At 36.5% G+C, this 14,119-nt stretch overlaps 1 protein-coding gene across 7 annotated transcripts in view; it reads left to right on the top strand.

Moving 5' to 3' along the window:
* WAC (WW domain containing adaptor with coiled-coil) overlaps nucleotides 1–14,119 on the top strand; it is an 84,585-nt gene that overhangs the window by 748 nt on the left and 69,718 nt on the right. For 3 of the 7 annotated variants that reach the window (XM_087857581.1, XM_087857580.1, XM_087857578.1), the window contains exons 2-3: nucleotides 395–432; nucleotides 1,974–2,186. In XM_087857581.1, the coding sequence (XP_087713707.1) occupies nucleotides 2,048–2,186 (139 nt within the window). In that variant the 5' untranslated portion in view covers nucleotides 395–432; nucleotides 1,974–2,047. Of the gene's footprint in view, nucleotides 1–84; nucleotides 171–394; nucleotides 433–1,973; nucleotides 2,187–14,119 lie in introns of those variants that run through there. The other 4 variants (XM_045812847.2, XM_045812852.2, XM_045812846.2 and 1 more) reach the window with 2 other exon arrangements.

The raw sequence follows: 14,119 nt of genomic DNA, 5'->3' as shown, positions 1-14,119 counted from the left end.
TTTCGGGCCGGGCCGCAGCGCGGGCGGGGGGCGGTGGCGGCGGCGGCGCGCGCGGGGGGGGGGGGGCTGTTCCTCCTTATCTGGTGCTGGCCGAGCCGCCATTTTTGTTGTTAACCCTGATCCGGATCGGGCTGGGAGGAGGAGCAGCCGCGCGAGCGGGCGAGGACGGAGTGAGTGTGGAGGCAGTGCAGGGCCGGGTTCTCGGCGTTTCGCCCTCGTTACCGCCTTTCAGCCGGCTGTTTGTGTGTGGTGTGTGTGTGTGGTGTGTGTGGGGGGGGCTCATTGCCGGTACGTTTGGTAGGTCTCCCGCGGGGAGGGGCGCTGGGGGGGGGAACCCGTTTTCTTCCTCCCACCCGAGGTGTCTCATATCGCTGTGTCTCTTCCTGTTTTTCAGCTGTCACGACCGGAGGGGGGACTCGCAGCCTTACCAGGTACCAGCCGAGGCCGGGGTGGAGGGGTGGGTGGGGGGACGGAGGGGGAAGGGAGGAACTGCTACTCGAGCGCAGGCTTCAGAAGTCGCTACAGGCCCTTCGGTGCAACAAATCTGAAACTAGCACCGCGGGTCCCCTTAAAATTTTGTGTTTGGTTCTGTTAGCGCTCTCCAGCAACGTTTAGTGACTTATTTTGACAGGTGACTGGAGGAAGTTCAGGGTGGTTTTTCTTTCTTTTTTTTTTTTTTTAGGAAAAAAATCATTCCTGGCCAGGAAGGACCTAACTCGATTATTTCGGTGTGAGGGAATCGATGGGATGAGATAATGATAGGTGACTTCTGAGCCATATTTATTGTATATGGGAACTGAAAGTTAACGTAATGATCCTTAAATTAGATGGAAAGCTTGGGAGGAAAACAACTAATTGATTTGCAACTCATTATGTGTGTCCTAAACTATCCTTTCCCCATTTTAATTGTTTTTGGTACAAATAGTTGAGTTACTAGTGAAAGTGCTTTTCTCTTTGTAAGAATTGAGATCTTTGGATACTTGGATAATTCGTTCTATGGTCAGAAGTCTTTATGGGTAATTCATTCTAATATAGATGGTTCTAGGTAGGTGGGTTCCTTTTTGTTACTGCGGTTTCTGCATGTAAAGTTTTTTAAAATTGTGATAGAAGTGGGCCGTTTTGCGGGGGAAATCTCATAAATGGTAACTATCAGATGACACCAGGAATAAGTACTTTCTACTTTCTACACCTAATTATTTAAAGGAGTTTCTAAGCTGATGGTTCTGTTACTGGCTAGCATGATTTGTTAAAAGCTGAAGTTAAAAACCCTAGGTCCCTTGGTGTGTAAAACATTGTTCATTATCTTTGGCTAGTCAAAAGATTAAACCCTGTTGATTCTGCTCCTCTGAAACATACTAATTACCTGTAGTGAAAGACTGGTTTATTATGGTTGTCTTAAATGTGTGTCAGAATAAAACTAAACCATTGTGAGGGAGTTCCATTAAATTATGTTAGAAATATTCACCAACATTTTTATACCTTGAAATAATTTTCTATACCTGCAAGAGTAGGTAAGTTAGGTGTGAAATGGTTTTTTTGGATCAAAAAATTGGAGAAACTGATGTTTTGGTTTTTTTTAGGTTTGCAGAAACATGCTTATGCTTATGTATACTGTGTCTATGCATATCACTTGTAGAACACAGGATTACATTAGTACTCAAGATGAAACTAGTACACTAGTTTCTACTTTGGATTAAACTTTGTAATTGCCAGAAAAATGTACCAAGGTGTTTTTTTTTTTGTAGTTAAAAGATATTTAATGAATTTTTGTTTTTTTAAAACGTGATATGTACAAGAAGCCTTATAATAAATCTTAGGTTCTTAGGTGTTGTCTGAATAACTTAAAGGCAGAATTGAAAATAGAAATTTTAATTTTATAAGTTCATAAACTGAAGTTAATATGTCAAATTTTATGATAAAATCATTTAGGAAGTTAAGTTTAAAGTTTCAATTCTTTCTCTCTTTTTTTTGGGGGGGTGATGTTTTACAGGCACTTAAGTATTCATCGAAGAGTCACCCCAGTAGCGGTGATCACAGACATGAAAAAATGCGAGACGCCGCAGATCCTTCACCACCAAATAAAATGTTGCGGAGATCTGATAGTCCTGAAAACAAATATAGTGACAGCACAGGTCACAGTAAGGCCAAAAATGTGCATATTCACAGAGTTAGAGAGAGGGATGGTGGTGAGTAGCTTTTTTGATGAAACTTCCACATATATTCAACTATAGCTCTCTGTAAAACAATAGGTGGCAGTGATATTTCCAGCTTGGGGACATTACCATCTGATTGTCTTCAAAATATTTTATTTCTGTTAATTTACTTAATTCCTAAACAAGTTACTGTAGAAATAAGGTATTGAGCTGATCATCTTAAAATGGATACCAATGGCTTGTCATAAGAGAATGCGTTTATGAATATAACCTACCAAATGCTCTATTAATGATGAGAGAAGTGCAGGATGTTTTTCCAAGAAAAGAACTTTTACCTTTTCAAGTGAAGCCTTCAGTTTATTTGGCTCAGTTTGAGAGTCTTGTTGCTGCTTAAATTTATTTTTATAAGGAGTTCAAATGTGTTTCCTACTGATAAATTATGAATTTAACAGCTTAGTACAATTTTCAAGATCTTTTTCAAGTTAAACCACCTGTGATCATAAAATTCTTTTGGGTTTTTGTTGTTAGCATTTAAAATGTTACTTTCCACATTCTCCAGGATTTTATTAATGTAATTTTTATACTGTGTTTGTACAAATACTCAACTTTTTTAAAGTTAGTCTCATTTTTTTGGTACAGTGCTGTTACTTATTCACTTATTTCCCTGCCTCAAGCTCTTTGTGGTAGGAGGCCAAGAAAAATAAATTCAGTAACTATTTTCAGATTTAATTTGTCCAGAATTTACCAAAAAATTGGAATTCATATCTAAAGCATGTATTGAGACACAAACCATTTTCACTAGAGTAATTAAACCATCTGTTTTTTCGCACTATAAGATCTTCTATTGCTTAATAGATAACATGTTTGAGATACATAAATACAACAGTGATTGTGTTTTCAGAAGCTTCTAAGGAAACTCAAATGAGTGCCATGTGGCTTTCTGTCCATGAGCTTCTCAATACTTTGCTCACTTTTAAAATATCCTGAATCTTCTGGTCCTCTTTTTCCGCCTCTTAGGATGGAGATCATCTTTATTCATTGTGATCAGATAATCAGAAATGCGGGTCTCCTCTGTCCGTAGTTACTGGGTTGAGGAAATTAATGGTCAGAAGATAGCATTGAAATGAAAGAATTTAATACTTACTGGATGGAAGGAGAATATAGTTCTGTTGAATATAGCTATAGCTTTGTGCTACTAATGAAGATAAACTATATTTTGTTTGTATGTAACCAGTAGGAGGTGGGTTTGGTTATTAAAGTGTTAGAAGTCCTTTGATGGCAAAATTACTTAAACTATAAAGATTTTTAATTTTGTCGGTAAATTTTCCAGTGTTACGGTTTGAGATGATACTATTTTCAGTTACTCTTCTTTAGTGGATTTCATTTTAAATGTTAGCTCTTGGAAGGCAGGTACTGTTTGTGTTGAACTGTGCTTTATTTTTAAAATTTTGGTGATTGTGACAAAATAGGATGTGGTACTTCATCTCTTTACAGATAAGTATCTTAGGTTTTCTTTTGGTGATTGTGATCTGGTTAATGTATCTTCTGTCTCCAAATCCAGGAAGAAGTCAGTTTAGGCTCTGGGAAAGTTCTGTAAATGCTTTCGAACATTCACAGTTAACTATACCTGATAATTCCTTTATAGGTGAAATCCCAGGACCATTCTGTTACTTACTCATTCAACAAACATGGGGCAACAATTGTGTGGTATTCCTGGAAAGTAAAGATAAAATGTGATCCTGGTCTTGAAAAAGTAGTTTGAAAGGCTTTGACTCTTGCCAGCTAGTGGTGGTTTTAGCTGCTAACTTTTTCTATACTCTTTTTTCTTCATGTTGATTTTAATTTTGCTTCCTATATGAACTCCAGATACTTCTAGGCTTTTAGTTTTCTTTTTATTTGCATCTGGTTGCTGATGCTTCATTTGTAAGAAACTTCTAATTTTTCTGATCTAGTCGTTTGCTAAGTTAGGCCCCACTTTCTAATTTGCTTTTTAGTTGTTCATCTGTCTTCCTTGAGCCTTTTAACTAATAAAATAGCTCCATTTCTATCTACCATTTCTCATATGCCTGGCTGCCATATTCCTTTATACTATGTATAAGTAATAAATACAATATATGAGATATGCATTTTGAAGCTTGGAGTGTCTCTTTGATGTTAATTCTTTCAGATGTGAAGTGGTCATTCTTTCCTCATTTAATACTTAGATATTTAGTTGTTATACACTGACTCCTGGTATTTTGTGTTATTGCCGATATGTGTTTGAAACTGAGTTTTTTAAAGTACATAAGTATGATTTTTTTATTACAGGCATTTGTATTCTTCTAGATTTTTATTTATTTAAAAGATTTATTTATTTATTTATTCGACAGAGATAGAGACAGCCAGCGAGAGAGGGAACATAAGCAGGGGGAGTGGGAGAGGAAGAAGCAGGCCCATAGCGGAAGAGCCTGATGTGGGGCTCGATCCTGGATCGCCGGGATCACGCCCTGAGCCGAAGGCAGCCGCCCAACCGCTGTGCCACCCAGGCGCCCCTAGATTTTTATTTTTAAACAAATGTAAATTATATATATAAGTACTTGTATATGTAAAGTCAAAACTATTTTCCAAAGTTAAATACCGTGAGTTGGATTATCTGTGCAGCTGTGTAAGTAACTTAAGAACAGATTATGGGGTGCCTGGGTGACTCAGTCAGTTAAGTGACTCTTGATTTCAGCGCAGGTCATCATCTCAGGGTTGTGAGAGACAGCCCCACATCAGGCTACACACTGGGCCTGGAGCCTGCTTAAGATTCTCTCCCTTTTCCCCTTCCTCCTTCCCCCTCTCCCTCTTAAGAAAAAAAAAAACAAACTTTAAGAACAGGTTACCATATTGTTTATTGATCTAATATCGGATGTGTTATTTTCATTTTAGGGCTTTTAAAAAAACCTAGTCTTTAGTAAATATCTACTAACTTAAGAGCCTATGTGCTGTGATTTGTAACTTGCATTTTACAAAGCAGGTTAACAAATGTAGAACTTAAAAAAACCAAGGTTGGGCTTTACTGGCATCTGTCTACATCACAACGTATTTTTTACAGTGAGTACTAGATTTCTTTTATGGCACCTTGGATTTCCTTGGAAAGTGCCGGTTCGGAAGTAATGTGTAAAAGGACTTTAAGTAATATACTAGGAAAAGTAAAAACAAGGAGAAAGATTGTCAGTTGTAGAAATCTTTAGTTTAAAAAAGACTTACTATAGCGTAGTATGTACAGTTAAGAGAGTTAGATTTTGTCCTTTTCAGATTTATTAAAGGGAATGTAGATTATTGTAAATTAAGGGAAGTTATGTGAGAGTGTAAGTTACTTAAACGATTCTTTAACTTGGTGAATCGAGTTATTTTTATATTCTGTGATTTATCTGCAAAACAGTCTTTTGTTTAAAAATAACCAAAAGCAAGAATCTTAAGGTACAATCATTAGATTTGTTTTTATAGCTTAAACATGTTTTTTAAAAGCGTGGCTGACATCCAGACCGCACAAGCATGATAGTACAGTACATGTTGAATTCGTACTTTTCGTGGAATTTTAAAAACACTTTCTCTTTAGTTATTAAAGTATGTCTTTCTTGAGGACCTGTTTTAAATGATTATTTTATCAAGTAACTTTAAGAATGATGATAGTACAGGTGAGTTTAGGAATGAAAGTTATTTTTACAAGGATTCCGGAAGGCTGTTCCACAAAACTTCAGCCTCTTGGGGGTTGTCCCATTTTTCACATTATCCCTCTCAGAATTATTTGTAAGAGACTTATTGTAAGATATATTTGGAATACTTGTTAGACACCTCTTTTTTGGGGAGATAGCTTAACTAAATGGACTAATCGAAAAATATTCTTCATTGGTTTCCTTAGCATTTAGATATCTTTGTGTACAAAAGTAAGGTTCCCTTTAGTGGTTTTGGTAACCATTGTTTCTAAAGATTTGAAAAAATTTTAGCTGCATGGTGAAAGTTTTTATCTTGTCATTTAGCCATTTTTGGAAATATTTGAAAATGTATTTTCATCTAATTTTCAAACAAAGGATACCATATAACATTTGAAGAAATTGTTCTGTAGGGATTATTTGGGGGTAATTGGTGCTTTTATAGTTTTTAAAATACAATTTATTAATGTTTGAATCTTTTCGCATTGGGTGATAGACTGATACTTGGGTAACACACAAGGCCTTATGGTTATTCAGGTAACCTTATGTTTTGAATAAAATGAAATGTGCTTTGCATTTGTAATGCTAGAAAGTATAAAAATGAACAGTCTCATTTGATCCTCCTGTTGCTCTTTGAAGGTAGAACAGATAGCATCCGTTTTACGGTTTTACAAATGAGAGAAAATTTACTTGAATAAAATTGAATAGTGGCAGAGCTGACTCTAGAAATTGGTCCTTTCTATTCTGGTAAATTGTTCACAGTGTCAGAGAGGAAACATTTAGGCATAATGATAGCTTATTTGGTGAGTGTTTACTATAGCACAAATTAACTTAAAGTCATATACTCTTTTTTTTTTTTTTTTAAAGATTTTATTTATTTATTTGACAGAGATAGAGACAGCCAGCGAGAGAGGGAACACAAGCAGGGGAGTGAGAGAGGAAGAAGCAGGCTCACAGTGGAGGAGCCTGACGTGGGGCTCGATCCCATAACGCCGGGATCACGCCCTGAGCCGAAGGCAGACGCTTAACCGCTGTGCCACCCAGGCGCCCCTAAAGTCATATACTCTTGTATTTTAATGCTTTCACCCAACTTCCTTGGTGGTTATACCTAATTTGGTCCTTATCAAAGCCACGACGTTGACATTGGCACAATATATGTGTGTAGTTCTAGACCAAGATAGCACATCAGTGTTTTACTTTTTTAAAGAGTTTTAATGTGAAAGTTTGCCAAAATTTTCGTTTGGAAGCAGCCATTTTTCTCAAGCCCTCATATTCAGTACTTAAAGCAACTTGGAAATTTCATACAGAATGTAAAGTTTATTAATACCTTGGATTTTAGTCCAGTGAAATAGGAGGTAAATATTACCTATTTTTATTGATCCATGCTTTATAATATAGTGAAGTAGGCAGATACATTTGCATTGGATCTCCATAAGTCAGTTAAAGACCACAGGAAATAGGTATTCCATTTCAAGAGAAACAGATTAGTGATCCTAATATTTCAGTTCTTCAGTGTTTTTTTTTTATTTTATAAAGTATATACATCCTAGACATATGTGCATGTATTTGAACACATCCATGTCATTTGTCTTAATCATCACTTTTTAACATTTTTGTTATTTTTGAAGGGATGGCTGTGTATTGTTAATGATACAATGGTATTTCTATTTCACAACCAAAAATATTTTGGAATGGTTCACTTTAAACTTTTAAGGCAGTCTTAATTGAACTGTTTTTTAGTTGTGCAAGATGTATTTAAATTTTTTGGTATAACATATACTTAGGATTTTGGGTCCATAATTCACAGAAAACTAGATCGTCTCTGTTGTGTCTGCTTATTGTTTTCTGTTGTGCAGAATGGTTGTGGTGTATGTAGTTTATCATTTTGTTATGATGCTGGAAAGAGTGAAGGTAGCGATGAGCTGGGGCATCTTTACAGGGATTCTGTAAGTGGGACCACATCTGTAACTATTCTGCTTCTGGGACTCTACTAAGTACTGGAGATACTATCTGTTAATCATTTCAAAACCAGTTATTTAGGTCTCGCAAATGTCTCCTAAGAGTCTCTTTTGTACTTATTTATGTGATTCTTCGTAATTTTGAAAGCCCCTTTACACTGTTTCTCATCTGATCCCACAACAGCCCTTTGAAATAGACTGATGAAGCTTATTCCTGTTTAAGTGGGAATATAATTTGAAGGTAGAGCTAGGGTGTTTACTATATAGCTAAGACACTGGCTTTCCAATTTTAACAATTAATAGTAGCTTAAATACTTCACTTGGATTTTAGTTGTAACCACTTCTCAATACTTAAAATACAACCATTATACTCCTAGCTACCACCTTCTCTTACCAGGACTCTGCAAAAGCCTCTGAATGGTGTTCTTTTTGCATCACACAATTATCTCCCCCACCCCCGCCCTAACAGTCCAGAGTGGTCCAGTTAAAATGCTGGTCAGCTCACATCACTCTCTTTCTGAAAACACTCCAGTGACTCCCTGTTACTTACAAGGCCTATAAAAGACCCTGTGTAAGCTGGTGTCTGTTTCTTCAGCTTCCTCACCGACCACTCTCGCCCTTGTTTGTGCTGCTCTGTCCATTCTGGCCTTAACAGGAAGAAGAGTACTGCATGTTATGCTTCTCTCTGGGATGTTCATCTTTTTGTGTGTCCTCCTGGTGCACTGTCAACTTGTAATGTGCTTAAATGTCACCATCTCCCAGAGGCCTTCCGTACACTTCCTGATCAGTCCGAAACAGCCATCCCCATCACTGTCTATACTTTCATTGATTGTTCTTCCTTGTACTTTCCATGACCTGATGTTATTTATAGTGATTCTGCTGTAACCTGACTTGTGTGTCTCTCAAATTCATCATGCTATGCAAAATCCCACCACAGGATTTATGGGAAAAGTGTTTAGGGGCACGTTAAAGAGATAGGAACCTAACAAAAATAATAGCATGACATTTTAAATGGTTAAGAAGTATATTAACAGTATAATAAATATGGTACTTCATCTTCCTAAAGACCTGAAATTAGCTTGTGGGAGGTGGGCATCTTTTGAAAGGGTTGCAGCTTGTGAGTTACTGTGAAGTGATGGAAGGAGGGTTATCTGAAATAACCCTCTGAAAGTTGTAACACTAATTGTGGATGGATATGATTCATAACTCACAGGATAAATTGAGGTAGCTGGCATCTTTGGGGTGTGTGCTTTGTGAATTCCTGTGTAGCTTGGTTCATCTGGGCACAGCTAGTTTTTTCACAGGTGAAACTTCTCATAAGTGGGAAATTTGTGTTATGCTCTGATAATTTCTTGATTTATCGATAGTGCTGGAACAAATGTGCATTTTCAAATACCAGTTAGTAGCAGAACTAACTATAGTTTAGCTTTTCTTTGCTTGTCTTCTGTGGAATATACTCTACCAGAACAGGGAGTGAATTTGTTTTGTTAACTTGTATTCCTCTTGCCTAGAGTAGTGCCTGACACCTTGTAGCATTTCAGTAAATGGGTGGCTAGAATAATATTGGAATTGTTATTATGATTTAAAGGAAATGAAATGCAGTTTTGTGGAACAGTGCTTCTTAAACTTGAATGTGTATAGTAATCACCTGGGGATCTTGGCTGAAATGCATATTCTAGTTAATGTGAGCCACAAATGCAAATTACATGTGTGGTTTCTGGTATTCCGTTGAAGTAAAAAAATTAATTTTAGCATATTTTCTAACCTAGTATGTCCAGAATATTATCATTTCAACATGTACTTGCTATTTTTAAAGCTATTAGTAAGATTCTTTACATTCCTGGTTTTGTGCGAAGTCTTTGAAATTCAGTATTTTACACTTAATTTTTATAGCACCTTTCAGTTTGGACTAGCCGTATTTCATGTGCTCACTTGCCACATGTAGTTAGTGGCTATTGGACAGCACAGTTGTGGAGAATATGATTACTCTGTTGGTCTTTCTAGCTTCACACATACCACTCTATTTCTCTAAAGAAAAATTTTTAAATGCCTGATTTCTGAAATAACCATGTAAATGCAAGGTATGGTTAAAGTTAATGAATCCTTGAACTATATGGTGCTCTTGTACTAAAAATTTTCTCTGTTAGGATACATTTATCAGAAAAATTAGAGAAAGGGGGAAAATAAAATTGCCTTAAATCCTGTCATTTGGAATTAATCGGTTTTCATAGGATACATTGTCCTAAAATATCAGAAGGGTTTTAAAAATAGTTTCCGGAATTTTTATTAAAATGGTTTCATATTCTGTTATGCCCCCTTTTTTTTGGCTTGTATTTAATATTTGTGTAGCGGGTTCAGTGGACACTTGATAGTGACAGTATCAGTCTTAGAGGACTGACTAGGAATACTTCTTAGTTGGTTCTTAGAGAGTATTTCTACTTCTTTTTATCCTTAACTGATGTACTGAAGTCTTCTTTCAGTTAGATGAGTGTTTAAGTCTAGGCTCTGATCCTTGTAGTTAGGTGATGTTAGGCACGCTACAAAATTTGAGTTTTTGCGTTCACTCCCTTAGGGTTGTGGAAATTATGCATCTAAAATGCTTTTAAAGCACATAGCTAAGTGCCTGGATTGTGATGCCCTAAATGATTAGGTTTGCTCTTACTCCTATGACTAAGTGTCAGATCAGCAACTGTAGGTCTCAAGCTACTATTCTCTAGAGTTAGGAAGGAAAACACTGGGTATTTCAGTTGCCAAACTGTGAAGAGCCTGGCAAGTGAGAGCTACTTGAAGGGGGCGCTAGGGCAATTCTCACTTGGTGCCTGCTCATGCCCAGGACTTTGCAGTTCAGAGATTTTTAGAATAGATGTAAGGATAATTTCCCCAGATTTGGCTGCTTTATTAGAATCACCTGAGAAGCTTTTAAAGCAACAAGTTTCTTGACTTCCTCTGAATGACCATGAGTCAGAGCAGTAGGGGATGTAACCTAGAAAACTGAATTTTTAAATAAACATGGATTTATTTTAGATACTTACAAACTGCAGATCTAGGGAGAATACATGGAAGAGGAGGAATAACTCCAAGTGGGACATTAATCATTTGGAATCTAGAAGTCTAGAGTTTATTATTTGCCAGATCATGTTAATTTGTTATCTTGCATTTTAAAGAATTTTCTCTTTGACTTTGTTTCTTGCTGTATAGATTGTACAGTTTGTGCACATTAAACAGCTAGCTTAGTATCCTGTGGCATGGACATGTAATGCCCCACAGTAGAACTAATGCTGGACAGTAGAGGAGTTTCTAACCAGTACCAGCAGCTGGCAGGCCAGTGAGATATATTTGGGTAGTATCAGGAGCTACTGTGATTGCTTTTTAGATAAAATTGTCTTCGGCACTCTGTATCCTCCTCCGCCTACCTCCCAATCCCTGTGCCTTCCTGTTGTCTTGAGACTGTTGAGTGGTAAACTTTAGTTTTTGTTTCAAAAATAGGTTTCACCTATTGGTGTACTCAGTCTGGTTTGAGGTGTTAGCAGATCATTTTCTTGAAGTAATTGATTTGTGAAGAATAATTTTGCAGACTTCCAACTTCATAAAAATGTGTGCTGGTTGATCATGGAAACATTGATTGTAATACGAAAAAGCTAGGAAGTTGGAACACAGTATGATAGGCTGTAAGAAGTAGTGTTTTCAGGTGCCTGGGTGGCTTAGTCGGTTGGGTATCTGCCTTTGGCTTGGGTCATCATTCCGGGGCACTGGGATCGAGTCCTGCATCGGGCTCCCTCTCTCTCTCTTAAATAAATAAATCTCAAAAAAAAAAAAAAAAGTAGTAGTGTTCTCTGCTGCCTGTGGCCTTTTCTGTGGTGCTTTGGTCCAGTTTCTGTTCCTGCAATGTTTTGGCTCCTTACCAGGGTTTTAAAGCATTTGTATTTAATACTGTATGCATAAATATCTGAGTCTTTCTTTATCACAGGACATTTAAATTATAAAAAATACTAAGGGTTAAGTCACAAAGCTGTACTTGATAAAACTGTAGACTAACCTTAATTTTATATTTTTGTGTAATTATGATAATTCCTTTTTAATATAACTGTTAAATGTCAGTGTTGATTATTTTGGAAAAACAGGACAAAGTGCTTAGCCTTTAAAATCTCCCTTTTGATTTGGGCCAGTTTTATTATTACCTTGACTAGGAGTGGGTGAGTCCCAGACACTGACTCATGTAGGGATGTTCTTGATTTCTTGGGAAGAACAGGTTTCAAAATGCAGCATTCATTTTAGTATTTTGATGTTTAAACTATTATTTTCAGTACAGGCATTAGGAGGTGGAACCCTTACCTTACTGTTTAATTTAGTGTATTAGTTGATTTTCGTTTTCATCATAACTATAAAAATAGTTCATGGAAAGACTTAAAGTAAGTATGGTCAATCTTGAGCAGGAGAACTACTGGGAGCCCTTACTCCTAGCTGTTTAATCGACTTTGTCAGCACATGTGTTTAGCGTAGTTAAGGGATTATACACTATTCACTACTTTTTCCCTCCTGTGTCCTTGCACATTGGCACATTATACATTTACAATTTGAAATTGTCCTTTTGTGTGCTGATTTTGGGCACATTAGCTAGCTTTTGGTTATATAAAGCTATATGTTACTAGCATTGCTTGTAATTAGGATTTGGATTAAGATGGTGGAAGTAGAATTGAAAGAGAATTACAGTTGATATGAATACTTTGGCATCAGATTGATGAGAAATGCTAAGGAAGAGCTCAAGCTTGAACCTGATACGTGGGAGAATCCAAGAGATACAGGGTGTGGGGGCGTAGAAAGTTAGATTTTAGACATGTTATGTTACTGGGTTACTTCTTTTGCTTTTATAATCTTGTTTAGAATTTTGCTGTATAGGAACCATATCAAAATTTCACTAATGTGGACACTTCTCCGTTCTACTTTGATAATGTAGAATGGGTTGCATTAAAAACATCTTACATTATCTATTTTAAAACAAAAAGGTTTATTTAATTTTTATAAAATCAGGACAGTATCCAAAGAGAAAACAGTTACAACAATGAAAGCACGTTCAAGGTAGTCATTACATGCAGTTCTTGCTAATTGCATGTTTTATTTCTTCTTTAAAAGTAGAACGGGCGGGCGCCTCGGTGGCTCAGTCGGTTGAGTGTCTGCCTTTTGGCTCGAGTCTTGGTCCACGGGTTCTGGGGTCAAGCCCACTGAATCTGCTTCTCTCTCTGCATCTGCCTCCCACCTCCTAGCCCAGCTTATGCTCACACTCTCTTTCTCAAATAAAAAAAATGAGAACAGCAGTGTTGATGAAAGGTAGAATATACAGTTCTACTGCAGCCCCTCACTGTAGTTTTATATGAGGTTAAATCGTACAATACTGCTATTTCTATAACTAAAAAAAATAATCCTCAGTTTCATGTGGTTTCAGCTAAGCATATTCTGCTTCTTGTTAGGGCAGTCCCCTTGTTTTTCAGAAACATTTAGGATGTACTTAAATATATTTTCCTGCCTCGATAATTTTTTTTAATGTTTATTGCCAAAGATGGGCATCCATCTAATGTTCATTGTGTTGATAATGAACATCCTTATTTCTGACTTCAGTGGGCATACTTCTATAGTTTCACCTTTAAGAATGCTGCTTTTAGTTTTTTGGTAGATACTTCACCAAGTAAGATATTTTCCTTTTCCTAGTTTGCCAGGAATATTTATCAGAAGTGAATCTTGATGAATCCATGCTTTTTCTGCAGCTGTTAAGAAATGATCATCTGGTTCTTTTTCAGTTCATTAATATAATAAATTACAATAGGTTTCTTGATGAAGTACCTGTTCTTGGTCGTGGGATTTGTCATTTTGATGTGCTAATTTTTATTTGATTTTTTAAATTTTTTGCTTTTATATCCACAAATGAGAAGCACTGTTGAAAATGGATGAGAAACATTTGTCTTTTTCTGTGCCCTGAAGCAGTTTAAATGGTACCAGAAGTAACTTTCTGAAAGCTGTGGTTGAATTCTGCTGTAAAACTCTGCTGTTACTGCCTTAGTGAGTGGTAGAACTTTAGCTCTTTTCACATTTTTTATATGGTTATTGACTCCCTTTTCCTGCCACCTTTAATATTTTATTAGAAAATGTATTGATAGTTTAAAATTTCTATATATCAACAGTTTGACTCTTTTCTTGTAGGTAGTAGTAACTTTTAATATTGTTACTCCTATACTTTTTAAGAGTCAGACTTAACCAAAGACTCATTTCTTGTATTGGTATTTTTAAACAAGCTACAGAGAAACAACTCTGGTTTCTACTTTTTATTTCAGTTCTTATT

This window comes from Ursus americanus, chromosome 31 (assembly GCF_024610735.1).
Source record: "Ursus americanus isolate L20-20 chromosome 31, mUrsAme1.1.p, whole genome shotgun sequence".
Taxonomy (NCBI): domain Eukaryota; kingdom Metazoa; phylum Chordata; class Mammalia; order Carnivora; family Ursidae; genus Ursus; species Ursus americanus.
This window is presented reverse-complemented; position numbering and strand designations above follow the sequence as displayed.